The sequence below is a fragment of the Haliotis rufescens genome, unplaced genomic scaffold (assembly GCF_023055435.1).
Source record: "Haliotis rufescens isolate VD_foot unplaced genomic scaffold, xgHalRufe1.0.p SCAF_13, whole genome shotgun sequence".
Lineage (NCBI taxonomy): Eukaryota > Metazoa > Mollusca > Gastropoda > Lepetellida > Haliotidae > Haliotis > Haliotis rufescens.
This window is the reverse complement of record NW_025963813.1, coordinates 14,944,600-14,964,539: the sequence shown is the minus strand read 5'-3', so window position 1 is coordinate 14,964,539 and position 19,940 is coordinate 14,944,600. Positions and strand designations below refer to the sequence as shown.

General features: G+C 42.9%; 1 protein-coding gene and 1 long non-coding RNA gene across 2 annotated transcripts in view; both read left to right on the top strand.

Moving 5' to 3' along the window:
* LOC124123186 (sodium- and chloride-dependent neutral and basic amino acid transporter B(0+)-like) overlaps positions 1-13,617 on the top strand; it is a 43,221-nt gene extending 29,604 nt beyond the window's left edge. The window contains exons 6-15 of the mRNA XM_046486473.2: positions 1,938-2,076; positions 3,164-3,298; positions 4,039-4,142; positions 4,626-4,750; positions 5,316-5,428; positions 6,853-6,981; positions 7,710-7,809; positions 9,270-9,376; positions 9,902-10,072; positions 11,228-13,617. Coding sequence (XP_046342429.2) covers positions 1,938-2,076; positions 3,164-3,298; positions 4,039-4,142; positions 4,626-4,750; positions 5,316-5,428; positions 6,853-6,981; positions 7,710-7,809; positions 9,270-9,376; positions 9,902-10,072; positions 11,228-11,350 — 1,246 coding nt within the window. The 3' untranslated portion in view covers positions 11,351-13,617. The remainder of the gene's footprint in view (positions 1-1,937; positions 2,077-3,163; positions 3,299-4,038; positions 4,143-4,625; positions 4,751-5,315; positions 5,429-6,852; positions 6,982-7,709; positions 7,810-9,269; positions 9,377-9,901; positions 10,073-11,227) is intronic.
* A 750-nt stretch (positions 13,618-14,367) lies between these two features.
* Positions 14,368-18,780, top strand: LOC124123185. Its single transcript, XR_007220338.1, has 3 exons — positions 14,368-14,754; positions 15,338-15,524; positions 16,309-18,780. It is a non-coding gene; the product is annotated as an uncharacterized LOC124123185 (long non-coding RNA).
* The last annotated feature ends 1,160 nt before the right edge of the window (positions 18,781-19,940 follow it).

Genomic DNA, 19,940 nt, shown 5'->3' with positions numbered 1-19,940 from the left:
ATATTAGCGAGTACTTAAGTATGGCTAGAAAATGAGTGAAAAGGGCAAAGATTTCGAATTTCAAGAGAAACCTAAGCTTAAAAACTGTCTTTGTCTGTTTCTCCTCAGACACATTTTTACCTTGCCTGTATATTTAATGTTGATAGGGTCAGACAAAGTCCCCATCATCACATACTAGTTAGTCGAAAATGGCCATGTTATGTTTCGGATGGTCAAGCTTGGTGACTTGGTCATCATAGACCGAGGGTGCGAAGCGTTGCTCGTGATATGAATCACCAGTTTGTCCGGTCCAGACTCGATTATTTACAGACCGCCGTCATACAGCTCGAATATTTCTGAGTGCGGCATTAAACCACATTCAAACCAAAACAGCCGTTGTCACTTGTCCACAAAATGCAAAGGCTAGTTCTCGTTAAATGACTTCAAATGCACATTTGATAACAATTTCAAGTGTTTTGCCCATGTCTTGAAGAATCACAGGAACAACTGGGTAACAAAGGGTAACACTTATGAATTGGAGAAAAGGTCAATACAACAGGGAACAGTCCATTTGGGTTCACTCGTATGTAGTCGGCCTTTTCCGCCACCTTCATGTTCGTAATAGCTTGGGCAACGCCTGTGGTAACAGTACTTCATAGTTTCATTGTTTTCAACCGAGGTGACCAACTCTGTGGTCTAGTGGTAGAGCGTCCGCCCGGAGGACGGAAGGTCCGGGGTTCGATCCCCGGCCGCGTCATACCAAAAGACGTTAAAAGATGGTACTTGTTGTTACCCTGTCTGGCGCTTGGCATTAAGGGGTTAAAACAAGGACTGGTCGGCTCGGAGACAGTTTACTGTGTTTGAGTAGGGTATTCATGTTAAATTGTGGCATGGTATCTCAGTGAGCTAGCACTATAAAACCGCATCAACCAGTACAAGCAGTCACACAAACACACACACACACAAACACACACACACGTCGCTATATAAGTGCAATAACCCCCATTTCACCTCACATATAACCGAGGTATCGCCAGATCCTGCTGCATAAAGGTCGTTCAGTGTGACAGCCCCATCATGAAAACAGCCTATTGTATGTATTAGAAATTAGGCATACAATTTTGAGTACAAACCATGGAGTAATTACATAATAATACAGCCTATTGTCAAGTTTTGTTTGTGAGCGAAAGTGGTTCCAACCTGATTTGTTTCAAATGCTTGCCTTGGTGATATATGGGATTGAGAAGAACCGAGAACAGGCTTCACAGAGTTGTGTCCCTTACTCAAGACCCCGGTCTCTTCATAAGCTTCTGGGGCCATTGGTGGCCCAGTCGTCTAAGGCGCCGCGATTCACTGTGCAGAGTTGCGTCCCTTGGGGAGGCTAGGAACCTATGATTGTGGGTTCGAATCACGGTTCGCCCCGATTATATTTCTAGGTTTGTCAGCACCATACCCATGCTCGTTGGTTTCACCGAAATGGTAAACGTCTGAGACCTGCATCACTTCGGGCTTTCCCCCAATATTAAGCATCACGCTGTGTTGTAACTGGAATACTGTTAAAAGCGGCTTTAAAAACAACTCACTCACTCAGTCATTCACAAGCGTGTTATACCCCCGACAAAATGTTTTTATTAATTTTCCATTTTTTATCAATTTTTCAAACCCTAAGGCTAACCCTATCCTAGCTATTTAATTTGCAACTACTGACACACGAGGCGGGTCGGGGATATTAGTGAACCACGCTCACTTTTGCACTTGTTGTTTCTTGCCATCAGATGTACTTGTTTCTTGCCATCAGATGTACTTGTTTCTTGCCATCAGATGTACTTGTTTCTTGCCATCAGATGTACTTGTTTCTGGCCATCAGATGTACTTGTTTCTGGCCATCAGATGTACTTGTTTCTTGCCATCAGATGTACTTGTTTCTTGCCATCAGATATAAATGTTTCTCTCTACAGCGAGGAGGTGATTCAACGGTCCGCCGGGCTCGAACCTGAGAACATGGGAGCGCCGTTATGGAAGCTGTCACTCTGTCTACTGCTGTCATGGATAGTAGTCGTACTCTGCCTTATAAAAGGTGTTAAGTCCTCAGGCAAGGTGAGCTCCAATCTGCAAAAGTTAATATAGCCAGTTGGGGACAGAACTATTTAAGTGATCTCGCTCGGGCTTCCAAGCACTTGATGTGGGATGGGATCAGGCGGATAATGGCGGCTGGTTATGGCCAATGATCCGGGTGACCATTCGTAACCAGGATCCGTGTGTACACCGGAAAATGGTCCCCAGAGTATTATTTGTTTGTTTGTTTGTTTGCTGTTTAACGCCGCACTCAGCAATATTCCAGCTATATGACGGCTGTCTGGAATCGAGTCTGGACCTGAACCACTGATTGACACCATGAGCAGTATGGAGCTACGCAGTTGGGATAGGATGACATGCATCAACCAAGTCAGGAGTCTGGCCATCCGACCTCTTGTGGCCTCTTACGACAAGCATGGGTTACAGAAGCCCAATTCTATCCGGTTCTTCAAGGAAGGGAGGAGGTCCTACGTAACTTCATTCTTGTCGTTAGAGCTGACTAAAGTGAATCGCGTTGTCAGCTTGGTGACTGATGGTTGCTGCTTTGATATGGTTGCAATGTTGTTGACTGCAGCATTATCCAATTTATTGTTCACTATCTGATAATCGTATCTCAATTGCATGAATCGATGCTCATGATATCAATCACTGGATTGTCTGGTCCATACTCTTTGATTTTCAGACCGTCGTCATACAGCTTGAATATTGCTAAACAACATTCAAACAATCAAACAAACAAACAAACAAACAAACACTATCTGATATGCTATTATTACGAATGTTGGATGTCACTTACCTGCATATTTTCATTCATCATAATACGTATTTCCCCAATTAAATATATATCTCATATATCACTCATATTACCATGCCATTCTCTATCTGATAACAGTATGTGTCACATGTTGTGTATTTCAGGTTGTATATTTCACAGCTACCTTTTCTTATACCATTCATATTACCATGCCATTCTCCCCCTGATAACAATATGAGTCCCATGTTGTATATTTCAGGTTGTATATTTTACAGCTACCTTTTCTTATACCATTCATATCACCATGCCATTCTCTTTCTGATAACAATATGAGTCCCATGTTGTATATTTCAGGTTGTATATTTCACAGCTACTTTCCCCTATATAGTTTTACTCATCCTGTTGGTGCGAGGGGCGTTACTCGATGGTGCCATTGACGGGGTCAAGTTTTTCATTATACCAGAGTGGTCAAAGCTGCTTGATATAGAGGTGAGTTCTGCAACCCGTAACAAAAATTGCTGCTTTGAAACATCGTAAGGTATTGAGTTTGTGGCTAAAATGCTTTTCAAACCCCCACTCGCGCTCATGGGTATCACCAAAGTGGTAAACAACGAACACCCACTTTTCTCACACATCAAGTGAGTGAGTGAGTGAGTTGGGTTTAACGCCGCTTTTAACAGTATTCCAGTTATAACGCGGCGTGTCAGCTTAATGTGGGAGGAAAGTGAGTGATTGAGTGATGCAAGTCTCAGACGTTTACCACTTCGGTGAAACCAACAAGCACGGGTACAGTGCTGACATACAATAACATAACAGTAATACTCCTTATAGCAGTATAGAGCGTCCGCCCAGAAGGGAAGGTCCGGGGTTCGATCCTCGGCCGCGTCATAACAAAAGACGTTAAAAGATGGTACTTGTTGTTACCCTGTCTGGCGCTCGGCAATAAGGGGTTTAAACAAGGACTGGTCGGCTCGGAGTCAGTATACTAGGCCTGAGTGGGTTATTCATGTTAAACTGCGGCATGGTATCTCAGTGAGCTAGCACTATAAATCGGCATCAGTCCGGACTAGTACAAGCAGCCACACAAACACACACACGTGCATGCACGTCGCTATATAAGTGCAATAATCTTGGACGCGACGTTAAACCCAATTTCACCTCACCTCACCTCACCTCACCTCGCCTTATAGCAGTATTTTACCCCCCTCCCTCACACTGTGTATCTCCAGGTGTGGGTTGCCGCTGCAGGACAGATGTTCTTCTCGCTGTCGGTGTCCTTTGGTGGGATCCTCATGTTTGGCAGTTACAACAAGTTCAATAACAACGTGTATGGGTGGGTGAAATTTCAATAATTCATACCCTGATACCTGTCCGCTTCAAAAAGTTGGCGTATTTATGATAAACGAAAATTTCTCCTATGAAGATCCCGGTTAGAATTGTTTTTTCAGCAACCCATGCTTGTCGTAAAGGGCAACTAACAAGTTGAGCAGAGTGACGTGTGAATTTTCAAGTACAGTAAACTACGTTTATAACGAACACACTTATAACGAACTGACGGATATAACGAACTTACATTTTTGTCCCTACTATTTGCTGTAGTTATGCTGTAATATGCTTATACCGAACTACGGTTATAACGAACTAAAATTAGTGGTCCCGTTGAGTTCGTTATAACCGTAGTTTACTGTATATAGTTTCTTTTATACAGTTATATGTCTTTTCGTTAAATAATTGCTGTAGATGTATATTTCACATTATTTTCCTCGTTGTTGTCAATATTATTGCGCATTCTGTGATTGATTTTCTTTCTTCCCAGCGACGCGTTACTTATAAGTGTCATGGACCTAGTGACAAGCATTATAGCAGGTTTTGTCATATTCACTACTTTTGGTGGAATGGCAAAAACCATCGGGGCCAACGTCACCGACGTTGCTGAAGCAGGTACGTCAACGTCGTTATTGTGATTCTTATTGCAACGAGCACCCTACGCTGGTTTCGAATTCAGATTAGCTGCCCGCCGGGATTTCGGGACATATTTTGTCCCAAGTGTTTTTGTTTGTTGAAAATGCCTTATAAAATGGACACAATGTGCGGCGTGGTTTTGGATAACGTACCACAACTGCGTGGCTTGTTGCTTGTGTTATTAACCACTCGTTTGCCTTGACGACCGCCTCCGTGGTCTAAAGGATAGAGCGTCCGCCCGGAGAGCGGAAGGTCCGGGGTTCGATCCCCGGCCACGTCATACCAAAAGACGTAAAAGATGGTACTTGTTGTTACCCTGCCTGGCGCTCGGCATTAAGGGGATACAATAAGAACGAGTCGGTACACTTGTGTCTGAGTGGGGTATCCATGTTAAACTGCGGCACAGTATCTCACTGGGCTAGCACAATAAAAACACTAAATCCACTCATGCAGTCACCTCTTGGTATTCAAAAGCAAATATTTTTGAATTATATAAACATAATGTAATACATGCTGAATATGACGTAATATTGTTGTCTGTCAGGGTATGGACTTGCGTTCGTGGCCTACCCGGAAGCGTTGTCCAATTTCCCCCTTCCTCAGCTGTGGTCAGTCATCTTCTTCTTCATGCTGTTCACACTGGGACTGGACAGCGAGGTGAGTGCTCAGACCCCCCTTGTTCGCATCTCATACGCATTCCTGTGGGTAACCAGAGGGAGAAAGTACATGCCGTAAGAAGGCGCTTACAATTAGGATCGGATGGACAAGACCGCCTCCGTGGTCTAATGGTAGAGCGTCCCCCCAGAGAGCGGAAGGTCCGGGGTTCGATCCCCGGCCGCGTCATACCAAAAGACGTTAAAAGATGGTACTTGTTGTTACCCTGTCTGGCGCTCGGCATTAAGGGGCTAAAACAAGGACTGGTCGGCTCGGAGTCAGTATACTGTGTCTGAGTGGGGTATTCATGTTCAACTGCGGCATGGTATCTCAGTGAGCTAGCACTATAAATCGGCATCAGTCCGGACTAGTACAAGCAGCCACACAAACACACACACGTACATGCACGCCGCTATATAAGTGCAATAATCTTGGACGCGACGTTAAACCCAATTTCACCTCACCTCGGATGGACAAAATAGTTTCTCAGTATAAATTTTAGTGACACAACTAATGACGAAACGCGATGTCATTGATGTGAGAATAATAACTGGATGCACAGCCATACCTCAGGTGTGAACTGAGAAACGAGGGGCATAAAATCATCAGCCAATTGAATAGCAGCTCTGGCAACAAGGATCTTCCTGGTCATAGTCTATAATTTAGTACGTTGAAGGCGGCTTCTTTGAAGCTTAAAATTCCGCGCATTCTCGAAATTAAAGGTAAAAATGAAAACCTCATCCATGATCCGTTATTCATTGTCACATTCCGTCCTCCTGTTCGAACATTAGTAGCCAGGTGAGTGACTATTGTTTTGCGCCACTTCTATGCATATTTCAGCAATAATATCATCAGAAATGGGCTTCACACAATTTGCCCACCCAGGCCTTCGTGGCGAGCGAACGCTTTACCCACTAAGCTACCCCACCGCCCCATATTCCAGTAGTGGAAGGAACGTAAACTATGGTGATGCATCTGTGCAACGCTAAGATCCGCTGATTGCAGGTTCGAATCTTGGATTCCACTCGCCTGTGATCCTTGGTTTGTCAGCTCCAGACATGTGCTCACTAGTGTCACCAAAGTGAACACTTTGTGATTTCCTCCCACATTAAGCTGAACTAATGTTTGAGTGAGTGAGTTGGGTTTAACGCAGCTTTTAACAGTATTCCAGTTATACCGCGGCGTGTCAGCTTAATGTGGGAGGAAAGCCCCAAGTGATGCAGGTCTCAGACGTTTACCACTTCGGTGAAACCCACGAGCACGAGTATGGTGCTGACAAACCTTGAAACAAAATCGGGGCGAACCGGGATTCGAACCAACAATGGCCCAAGGGACGCAACCCTGCACAGCGAATCGCGGCGCCTTAGACGACTAGACCACCCGTGCCCCCAACTAATGTATGAACTAACGCAATGTTTCTGCTGCAGTTTGGTCTGATGGAGACAGTGTTGACCTGCATCCAGGATGAGTTCCCTCATCTCCGGAAGTACAAGAGCTGGCTGTGCGTCGGTCTCGGAGCCGGCTGCTACTTCCTAGCTCTTCCCTGCGTCTGTCCGGTAGGTGGCGCCCAAGTCCATTCCTTGAGAAATTGTGAAAGAAAGGGCATTTAGGTCGCGACAAATACATATTTATGATTTTATGATCGTTTACACTCCTCGACAATGGCAGCGGATTGGTCCATAGTGTTTACACCACACAAAAGAACTTACAGACAACCCGATTCTTTCACATACTGTCATGACCGATTAACTATACAGTAAACTACGGTTATAACGAACACGCTTATAACGAACTGACGGATATAACGAACTTACTTTTTGGTCCCGACTACTTGCTGTAGTCATGCTGTATATGTACTTATAACGAACTACGGTTATAACGAACTAAAATTAGTAGTCCCTTTGAGTTCGTTATAACCGTAGTTTACTGTATAGTAATATGAAAGCATCGGGTTGTCCTTTTTATTAGTGTATAATACAATAATGGAAAGAAAATGTAGATCAAAATGTATGATTATTATTATTTGTCGTATCTTTAACATGACCTTGTCGTGACCTCAATCTTTCCAGATAAAATACACTGAATAATTAATAAAGAATAAAGCGCTCGGTTCAAAATTAAAATAAAGAGGTATCTACTCTACAGTGGAACTACATCAAATTTCAAAACACAGCAGGTTTATCTCCTAATTTGAATTTAATAAGACACCCCAAGCATAGTCCCCTTTATGTAACATCCAACCCCTCCCCATTTCCAGTTGGGTGTAATATTATGACTTCTTTAGGGGGGCGACTACGTTGTGACGTTGATGAACGACTTCGGCGCCGACTTCTCTGTCTTGGTGGTGGCGTGCTTCGAGTGTATCGCCGTCATGTGGGTGTATGGTAGGTGGCAATACTTTATTTCTTCAAAATCTGGTTAAGAATACCGCTCCAAATCAACCCATGCTTGTCGTAGGAGGCGACAAAATGGGTCGGGTGGTCAGGCTCGGTGCGAGGATCGATGTTCATGATGTCAATCACTGGAATGTCTGTCCCAGAGTTGATTAATTACAGACCGCCGTGATAAAGCTGGAATATTGCAAACATCAAACAAACTGTAGTCTATCAAATAAATATATTTGTTATCATCTCGCTATAGCATGGTCGAGAAAATTGAATTTTGCTGAAGGTGATTGAGTCGTACATACAATCTTTGTACATTGTCGGTCTGTAGGGTACAAAAGTTACTTACACCACTCTTCAAAATGAAATCCCTGAAATCTCATCGGCACGCGATAAAACGTTTGTTTGCCCACATCTGATTAAAACAAATGATCCCACTATCGCGACTGTGGCGCGGCGTTGTCGACTTCCCGGTCGCGATAGACGCTTGTTTTGAGTGAGTGAGTTGGGTTTAACGCCGCTTTTAACAGTATTCCAGTTATATCGCGGCGTGTCAGCTTAATGTGGGAGGAAATCCCGAAGTGATGCAGGTCTCAGACGTTAACCACTTCGGTGAAACCCACGAGCACGCATATGGTGCTGACAAACCTAGAAACATAATTGGGGCGAACCGGGATTCGAACCCACAATCATAGGTTTCTGGCGTGTCCAAGGGACTCAACTCTGCACAGCGAATCGCGGCGCCTTAGACGACTGGGCCACCCGTGCCCCCCGCTTGTTTTGAACAGAAATGTACATGTATAGTATAGTATACGACCCTGAATGATTCCAAGCCATAATGGTCCCACAGCACCTATTGCTTGCCATACAAGCCCTCTGAAATTAGATCAAGGTGTTCAGTCTCAGTCTCCAGGAGTGAGTGATATGGGTTTAACACTGCTTTGAATAGTATTCCAGTTACATCCAGCGTGTCAGTTTGATGTGGGAGCAAATCCCGAAGTGATGCGTTTACCACTTTGATGAAACCCACGAGCATGGTGCTGACAAACCTGGAAACATAATCGGGGCGAACCGGAATTCGAAACCACGATCATAGGTTTCTGGCGTGCCCAAGGGACGCAACTCTGAACAGCTAATTGCGGCGCCTTAGACAAGTGGGCCACCCCTACCCCCTCAGACCATGTTACATGGCTGTGTGTCATCGTACAACCACAGATTTATCCCAAGCTCGATTATTTACAGGTCGACGTGACATAGCTGGAATAGGACGTAAAATTACAAACGACAAACAAATCGCTCGATATGGGTCATCCAACCTAAAATGCGAGTCGTTTAAATCAGGATATTTCATTAAATCGTTGTGTAAAGCAAATGAGTATGCGACAGCAACAAATTGCAAAACAGCAATTGTCCGTGTTTCAAATAAACTGTTACGGCAAATTCGTGTGTATTTTTTCCAGGCGTGATGCGCTTTATGAAGGATATCGAATTCATGCTGGGGAGCAAGCCCCACGTCTGGCCTTACTGGGTGTTCTGTTGGGCCGTGGCTTCTCCGTTCCTTATCGGGGTAAGTACGGCTTATCTGTTACTGCTGTGTGGGTAATCTGTTAATTCTGTGTACGGTAATCCTCTGTCTCAGACGCCGGTGGCATCACGAGAAAGGTCAAGAGTAAGTAATATTTGTCGGAGGGAATCCGGGTTAGAAAAGGTCTCAAGGAAACTCATTCTTGTTATAAATGAGGATCGGATGGCACAATGTGTGACCTTTTGCTCAATTACGTGTCATGATATCCTGCCGGGATGGATCGTTGCTCATGCTGTCAACCACTGGATTTTCTGGTTCAGATCAGATTCACTCACTCGTTGATAACAGGACGCCATCATCCAGCTGGAGTGAGTGAGTGGCGCCTCAGACGGCTGGGCCACCCGTGCCCTCTCATCCAGCTGGAAAAGTGTTCTGTGTCATAAAACATCATTCACCTTCACTCAGTCATTTAAATCCTACATGTTTGATCCTTTATTGGTTTTGTTTATTGGAACATAATAATATTGCAATATTTAAAAAACTATATTTATTTTTTTGTCTCAACAGGCCATGTTCATATACAGGATGGTGAAGTTCACACCACCTACCTACCCGAATAAGATGGCCTACCCGGTGTTTGCCCAGATATTAGGATGGGTACTGGCTGCCGTTGTCATCATTCCCATCCCTGCCTGGTTCTTCTACATCTTGTTGAAAACACCAGGCTCACTGACAGAGGTAAGACAACATAACGATTACAACTCATCACGAAATCGGCCATTATATCCTATGTCGTTTCACATTTAGCAACGTTCTTGGCACAACATCGCCGCGAATAGCTGCAAAATTGCTGATGCGGCGTTAAGCAATATTCACTCACTCACTTGGCACAACACGTCACCGTGACCCGAACGTGTCGTACAAGCTTAGAATGAGAATCGGGTGGACAGAATGTCTGACCTGGTTGCAAGTTTGCCACCATTCCCCGACGGCAGGAATCATACCATCAAATACTGCTCCAGTGAGTGAGTGAGTGAGTATGGTTTTACACCGCTTTCAGCAATATTCCAGCAATATCACGGCGGGGGACACCAGAAATGGGCTTCACACATTGTACCCATGTCGGGAATCGAACCCGGGTCTTCGGCGTGACGAGCGAACGCTTTAACCACTAGGCTACCCGACCGCCCCTAAACACTGCTCCACCTGGCTCAGACGCAAATATATACAGGACGTGGACATACGTGGAATATTGGCGGTTTAAAACAACATTCACTTGGCGTCAAACTTAGCATTCATTAAACTTGTTATCTCTTTCGCCTATTTAGCTGTAAGCTGACAAACTATTTTTGAAAAAAACATTGTGAAAAATATGTGGTCGCCGCCTGAAAACTCAAAACGATAAAATGTCAAAACACCACGTGGTAGTTTCGCGGATTGTATGAAAACTTTACCTTGTACTTATCGCAAGAGGGGGCGGTCGGGTAGCCTAGTGGTTAAAGCGTTCGCTCGTCACGCCGAAGACCCGGGTTCGATTCCCGACATGGGTACAATGTGTGAAGCCCATTTTCTGGTGTCCCCCGCCGTGATATTGCTGGAATATCGCCAAAAGCGGCGTAAAACCATACTCACTCACTCACTCACTTATCGCAAGAACCGACTAAGACAGGGATCATGGGTGTGACCGTGGCCCACATGCACAAAGCGATTTTAGCAGTAGTCTTATCGCTAAATTCTCTTCATGCACATGAGCCCTGACTGGTTGCGTGCCCAAATACCTTAGGCTTGCGAGTGGTTGTTAATTCTGTCAATATTGGTTTGTCTCATACAGACTATATAACTGGATTATTATGGCGTATAACAACATTCATTTACCTATGATCTATTTTCCAGCGATTCAGAAAAATATTCAACCCAACACCTAAATGGGGTCCTGCTGACAGAGCCGAGAGCTACCGAGTCAGTCCAAAAGACTACCCCATGAAAGGAAACGTCAACCCAGGCTTCTCCCAGTAACATCAACCGTTGACTATTGATTTCTTAAGTTGGGCATGTTGTTTTGGTAGTGTAGGTTAGAACTGACTTGCCTCTACTGCTAGAAAACAACACGCTTGCGGTCACTCAGGTACAGGAAACGTCAAAGAAGCTCTTGCACCAATTGACTCCATGGTAAAGCGGTTTACGCGAGACGCTTCGGATACGATATGTGCATTCTATACCGATGAACATCATAATAGATATATCGATAATCTATGCATTGTACAATTAAATCGAAAAAAGATTAATTAGTTTGCAAAGCGGTTATCCGTGCCTCGCCCAAAGGATCTTTAGCTTAAATATATTTTTGGGGTTTAACTGTTACGAAAGTTTGATTTTTATGTTGTTAATAAAGTGTTAATCTTGTTGTTCCAACCTTCAAAAAACAATTTCACTGTAAGCTTTTGTTATTACATATGTAATTTCAAGCTGGTACCTGATGTAAGGTGTCAAGAATATCAAATAACATAATGACCATGTGGATATTGTTTATCATAACTTTTGCAGTTGTTCGCGGCGAACCAGTAACATTGTTCTTCGTTATAGCGTAAAGCATAATGGCTTGCAAGTTTTACTATGCTTCTTTTCATTTTGAAGTTTCACATGTAGATTCGAAACCTGTATATTTCATATGAAACTGTCTGAGTTTCAAATCGTTATTGGATGTTACATTGTCTCAAACTGGTGATGAATCCGGCGAGTATAACCATCTAATTCCCAGGACTTTTGCCCTCTATTCGGAGAAATATTACCTTCTAAGTGGTAGGAATATAAAATGAAAACATGGGGTTTAGCATCATAGTGTATTCTATGCAGTCTAGATGTACAGACTGAGATACCATGCCGCAGTTTAACATGAATACCCCAGTATACTGACTCCGAGCCGACCAGTCCTTGTTTTAGCCCCTTAATGCCGAGCGCCAGACAGGGTAACAACAAGTACAATTTTTTAACGTCTTTTGGTATGACGCGGCCGGGGATCGAACCCCGGACCTTCCGCTCTCCGGGCGGACGCTCTACCACTGGACCACGGAGGCGGTCACCAATAATTACAAGGACTATGATATACTCACAGACTCTAAGCACACGGTATATTGTCATTGATCCGGATGTAATGTCAATAATATAGGACTTGGTGCTGAATTGCCTTTTTAGTTTAAAAAACCTATCCTCGTCAGTCAGGGAAGGTGTGTTTGAGTGAGTGAGTATGGTTTTACGCTGCTTTTAGCAATATTCCAGCAATATCACAGCGGGGGGTTACCCGAGATGGGCTTCACACATTGTACCCATGTGGGGAATCGAACCCGTGTCTTCGGCGTGACGAACGAACGCTTTAACCACTCGGCTACCCGAGAAGTGTTTTTTGAACGTCCCTCGGCCAATAGGGTAGCGCTTCTTTAGTCGTATGAGAAAACAATTAATATACTGTGTGTCTCGGGGCGCAGTTCGTTCCTAGGTGTGACGGGAAGAATAAATTGAGATGAAAACATGAAACATTATTTTCTTACAGTACATCCTAAACTGCTTCTTTATCCGTCACTTTAAAGGTGTCCATTTTCTGGTGAAGGAGAGACGAATATGAATAGCCCAAAGACATTGACGGTTTGGGGTCAGCTTTCTTATCAAATTGGACAATGTATTCTAGATATATTTTTTTCAAATGGCTCGTGTATCAAAATGTTTATATAATCTGCCGTCGTAGTGACTGAAAAATAACATGGCTGTTTTGGGAATATTTGTTGATATGATTAAAATAATCTGAACCTGAAAAAAGGCGTGAGTGAAAAAGTTTTCAATTAACTTTATTCAACGTTAAATTGATATCGAATTATTAGAAACGTGTTTATTTTTGTTTTGCAATGTTTAAACGCTATTCCAACGTGTCATCCATGCATGTCCTGTTTCATCCAACTTTCCGATTTATGCACATACAGATGACCCTCGTTAATCCGGACATTACAGACCCGGGTAAAATCGCTGAGAAGGCGGGTTTCCGGATTAACGGAGTTATTTCTGTATTCACATTATAGCAATATCATATCAACGCCATTTTACAAGATATCAAATAATGTATATGTGTCTGTGAATTTACCTTTGTCTTTTCAATGAAATGCTCAACATATAAATATATGTACATCCAGGAAATATCACCATACCATATCATGATTTAACGATTGTATGAATATTATAATAATTGTGTACTTTATTTTTATACTACAGTGTACAATAAATGTTTTCTGAAATGATCAATGCAGTTATTGTCATATATTGAACGATGTCATGGAGATATCTTTCCATTATATTCTTCAATTTCTGCTTCTGACAGGAATACAGGAATATATACCAGGGTATGAAACTCCCAAAAATTTCAGCCAGACCACAGGACTGGCTAGCTGAAATACTTGCCAGCCCTGACCAAAACCTGTCTGCCCACTATAATCATATGTTTCTCAGGATAAGCTAACGGGGTTTCTTTTTGGTTACATTTTATCATTCATCTTTACATGTGAATTAATGCTTATCATCGGGAAATATTTTGAATATTTTCACATGAAATATAACCCGACCGTCGGGCAGGGGGATTTGAAAATCTGGCAGCCCGAGTTGAAATCAACCCGTCTCGGACGGTCGGGCAGGCAGGTATTGATCAAAGCACCCATATCCTGACGCCCCTTCTCGTTGGTTTCGAGAAAGAGAGGGTGGGGTGGGGTGGGGGGGTGGGGGGGGGGGGGGGGGGGGGGGGGGAGGAGCCTTGATGTAGGTTACGGAAACCTGCAAAGAGTGACGAATGGGGTGGCCCAGTCGTGTTATCGCTGTGCAGAGTTGCGTCCCTTGGGGACGCCAGAAACCTATGGTTGTGGGTTCCAACCCCGGTTCGTCCCGATCATGTTTTTAGAATGTTCCGGACCATTCCCGTGCTCGTGGGTTTCACCAAAGTGGTATGTGTCTGAGACCTGCATCTTTGCGGGCTTTTCTCCTTCATCAAGCTGACACGCCGTGATGTAACTGAATATTTCTAAAAGAGTCGCCGAACAACCCACTCGCTCATATCGTGTTATTTTTGTGTGAAAAGTTGTATAACAAAAAGTAGCCAATACCACAAGGTGAAAGGTTTTCACTTATTCCTCTGTATTTGTTCTGTTAAACATTCAGGTCCAAGACGGAAAACCGTCTCTTTGTTTTAGACGGAAAAAACGTATATAACACTATTACAGTTTACCCTTTTGCGTGGTTCGATAACGTTTCTCTGTGACCAACAACAGTTTTTTTTAAGTTTCGAGGACCCCCACTACTATATTTAGTCATCGCGAAGTCTCCCGAGAAGATACGTCATCCGAGACTGAATCAAAATGGAGAACTTGAGGGAGCCACAAACATCGCTGGTAAGACAAAATCCAAGTTTAAAGATATTTGTGCTTTATATTAACCGCATGTGTATGTGTCCCATAAAATAGAGTCATCTGACATTGCAAACCAAAGGTTTAAACTGTAGAATAAAAAGGGAAAGGTCGCGAACGAAACAGCACGGGCGTGGATTTTTCTGTCAGAAAGTTTGCTTTGATAAATAAGATGTTTTTTCCGCGTTGTGGTGTATGTGTCTTTTCCGTCTAACCCGATAATTGTAATTGATAACAGAATTGATGACAGCTTAGCCGCCTTGATAAAATTTATTTGTAAATGCGGGTTTTCCATCCAATTTGTCAATGACATTGGCCTACCGAAGGCACGTGTCCGAGGACGCCACTTGTTGCTGAAATGAAAATAATGGAGTAACCTCCCTTTTAATAATTCGGAACAACACTTAGACCTATCATATCTTGGAAGTGTACTTTATATATATATTGCCTATTTTTTGTATGAATGAATTTGTTGTCAGAACCTCGTAGCTTTAGCATCAATTTTTGTCTCAAATGTGCGAAATGTAGTGATTGGTGCTTCCTCAGTCGTATCAATTTGGTTACACAGGATTGGCCATCCGAATCCGATGCTACTCGTATGTTTGATCGGGTGTGATCGAGGCACGTGATCAACTTACCCGCTAAATCTGACAGGTGTCAGGTGACAGATTGAGACTGGACAGCAAACGGAACGGACGATTACCACCGAAGTTAGCTCCACCTCGATCTCACCATCATCTCGCTCTCGCTGTAAGGTAAGCACGTTTCCTTATCACTAGGCTTTCACAACAATGGCACTGTGAACAGGATAAAGCCTATTTGTGATATTTGTGACAAAAGTAAATATGTCACACGACAATGGGGAAAGGACTGCTGAATGGGTCACGTGATGTCCTGAAGAAGAGCAAAACTCGCATTATGGAGCGTTTTAGCTATTTCATTTGCAATTAGAGTTATATCCCAATGCTCTTTAGTTTTAGATTTATCACTTTTCGGCCGTAAAACCATACTCGTAATGTAAAGTGCACAGTAATATCAAAGGGTGTTGATGTATCCACACTGTTCGTGTGTTTTGATCAACATCAATCGCTGGAAGCTGCTTCTCACCCGGCGTATTACATGCAAATGTCATGGTGTTGATTGCAGTGTTGGGATGTACCTAGCTGTCAATCTGTCACTGTGTCCACCTCCATTTGTCACAATAATGAATGGGAGACCCAGAATAGTCAAGTAGCCAAAAGATCCTATTCAAGCAAGTAGCCTACAGATCCTATCCAAACAAGTAGCCTACAGATCCTATCCAAACAAGTAGCCAAAAGATCCTATTCAAGCAAGTAGACTACAAATCCTATCCATAGTGAAACTAGTTCATTTCAGAGATTTTGGTCTAATATTGGGACAGCCTAATATTGGGCAAGAGCCTTTCCAAATGATGCATGCCATATTCAACCTCTTAATTTGAATGCCATTTAGCCCCCAATAATCCAATATTGGGTCAAATATACTTCCGTAACTATTTTCATCAACGTTCTCTTTCAGATTCCTCATGATGTTGCAGATAACGCCATCCCCATCAAGTCCTGGTTCAGCGATGCCACAGACACAGCACTTCTCTGCCTCATGCCTATGTTAGATGCTCTCAGGTTTTGCGGCGACATGCGCAGCGTCCTCAGTCGGAATTTACATCTACAGTGGTATACAAACTCACTATGAAAATCTTCCTCATTTAGTCATTGTAGAAATTCTTTGGATACTTCAGACATTGTGCAAGATTGGAAGAAAAATTATTGGCAAGTTTGAAAAAAGAAATTATATATATTATGATTAAACTTAGTGGGTTAAGTTCCAAACACTATCAAGAAGTTTGTTGATTTAATTCAAAATTATTTGCATAATAGTATTTTTCAAAACAAATAATCCATTGTCTGGAGCCAGTCTTCAGTTTGTGTCTAGACTATGTTATTAGTTATATGTGTAACATTTAGCATTGTCTCGGAGTTAATAGGTATTCCTTAACTGGTAGTCTGGAGTTGAGTTCGAATCCCGGATGGGACTCAACCCAAAAAAGTACAAGAATCTGTACTTTACTAAGAAAGTGTTATCCCAAATATAACATTTGTTACATTTGACCACTTTCTAAAATGGCATTGTGTATTCCAGAGATGATTGTGTGATTATTTCTCAAACTGTTGTATTCTCCTCCTTCCTTGTGGATGTTCAGTAGTTGATAGATGACAATCAGGTGCGGAGACAATCCCATGCATCATGATGTGTAATCAAACAAAACTCACCTTGTTGAGGATTGATGAGCAAAACTCATTGTTTTATATTTAAATGAAGTAATGTGCAGTGTTTCTTCTGAATAGATTTTCCCTAAGATTGCTGGATGCATCGGAGGCAAGAATCCTGATTTCCTGGCTTCATGTCAGGATTTCTGACATGCAGTGTAATGTATATGAACAGAGCATAAGTTATTACTTGGAAAAGTGTTTCAAATGATTCAAAGCTCAAATGTTTTTCAAATAGTATTTTTTTTCATGCCAAGGTCAGTCATTAGTATACAAAATTGTATTTTTCAAGTTATTACTCAACTCCAACATGATTTGTCACTCAGTTATCCAGGGTATTATATGTCCATTCTATTAAAATAAATACCTTGGATCCATCCACCGCCCTCTTCATTTGGATTCCAGTTTGAATGACACAACGAGTGAAGTAGCTCCCTCCTAAATTACTCTACACTGTAATATTTGACAGAACCAGTGCCATGGACAAAGTTCCATTGTTGCAAACAGTCTAAAAAAATACAATGTTGGACGTCTGATAGAATGGCTGTATAATACAGTGGATACAGGAGGGTGACTAGACACTGGAGGAACTGATACACATCCTTTGTGTGCACCATGTTACCTCACAGCACCAGGATGTTTCTCTGTGGTGTTGTTGCCATTGGACTTAGTCACAATATTCGAGACTTTGTACTTGGATTCTTTGAGAAGGCTTGAGATGCTTACAGGCTGTTGGTACAAAGAAGGTGAATGCAGCCGTCTTTGAGATTACAAATCAATGTAACCTCTTGAGTGTGTAAGGGGAGGCAAAGATTCATATGTAAATATTGCTGTAATTTATGAGTATTGAACCAAATTGTTTCAGAATTAAAGATCAAAATTTGGAAACTCAGGGTTTAACATTTTGGTTGTTGGAACTATTAACTATTTATTATTATTAGATTATTGGATGTCAAGTTCTTTATTATGAGGAGAACAACGTTTCAGGGCATTAGCCATAAGGCAGAGAGCACACATGGGTGCATGTAAGGACACCCTATTTATAAGATAACAAAAGGTGGGAAAATAACAAAGGGAAGCCAACAGATTACAGGTGATTAGCAATAGACAATGGAAGCGACATTAGAAATCATCCAGTCACGGCTATGATCTTGTGAGAAGATCCTGGAGAGATGGTGTAGGTGACTTTTGAAACTATAATGGCAAATGAGTGCTTTCTCATGTTCGCTACGAACTTGTACACTGTTTTTGTGCAACTGGACACAACTGTTCATTGCGCTATTGTAGCTCATGTGAATTTAAAGCATATTCTATTGTATCTGTTCTTTCGCATGATGTCATAAATATACGTTTAGATCAGGAAATCATATGAGGGGGTATGTGTTGGCTCTTTCAGTTGGAAGCAATACATGAGTGCTTCGCACTGAGCAATGTTCCAAATACACGGCTCTGGACCGCCCATTTAACCCGACATTTATGGGTACATGTCAAAGGCACCGGGTGTTCATGCTCCGGTTTCTGATGCAGACCGCCGTCAAAGCAGGAATATTGCCGAGTTTGGCATTCGAGATGTTTTGTGATGAAAGCCCGCAAAAGCAATTTCAAGCTAGCAATCAGTGTCAACCTGTTCACCTGAACTCTACTGTTGTGATTCTCAATCGTGTAATATTTTCCTTCGCAGTAATGTGCGGGCGAACCTCGACCATCTGTAATATTGTGTGAAAATAAAAAACGGAAATTTTGAATGTTGTTATTGTCCTATGCTTGTATTGCCGAGTGGCGTTAAACATGCACATAAATCTGATCGAATGCTTCAGAAACTGCGATGAGCAGGCATATTCCTGAAGTTGACCACACAAATATTCTGCTGGTCATATCTGATTGCTAGCTTGAAATTGCTTTTGCAGTCAAACAGAAATATTTCAGCTGCAAGTTTAAGTTTAAGACCCGCCTCCAGATGAAATTCCATGACATCACTTCCTGAGTACCCGAAATTTGCTTACCGTAAAAGGCGACTAACGGGATCGGGTGGTCAGGCTCCAATCTGGAGTGGCATACTGCTGAGTGCAGCGTTAAACTGTAGTGTGACTGCTGCTGTCTGGGCTGAGTGAGAAGTGTTATAAATATTGGCTAAAAAAATAATATCGAAGCCTCTCCATATTACCCAGATCCACAGTGAAGCCTCCCCATATTACCCCCATCCACAGTGAAGCCTCCCCATATTACCCCCATCCACAGTGAAGCCTCCCCATATTACCCCCATCCACAGTGAAGCCTCCCCATATTACCCCCATCCACAGTGAAGCCTCTCAATATTACCCCCATCCACAGTGAAGCCACTCCATATTACCCGGATCCACAGTGAAGCCTCCTCATCTCATTCCCCAGTGAATCATTCAGTAAAGCATGTAGTGAAAGGCTGCAACAAACAATGGCTGGACCCGCTTGTCTGTAGAGAATTACTTACTCAATACTGACTGGGTGGGTGAAGGTCACCAGGATGTCAGTGGTGTGCTGGGGCAGGTGGATGAGGCCCATGTGCACATTGTTGAGGTTCTGAGAAGAGTGAGTGAGTGAGTGAGTTGGGTTTAATGCCGCTTTTAACAGTATTCCAGTTATATCATGGGGTGTCAGCTTAATGTGGGAGGAAAGCCCGAAGTGATGCAGGTCTCAGACGTTTACCACTTCGGTGAAACCCACGAGCACGGCTATGGTGCTGACAAACCTAGAAACATAATCGGGGCGAACCGGGATTCGAACCCACAATCACAAGTTTCTGGCGTGCCCAAGGGACGCAACTCTCCACAGCGAATCGCGGCGCCTTAGACGACTGGGCCACCCGTCCCCCCTCTGAGAAGGATGAAGTAAATATTGTCACAGTGA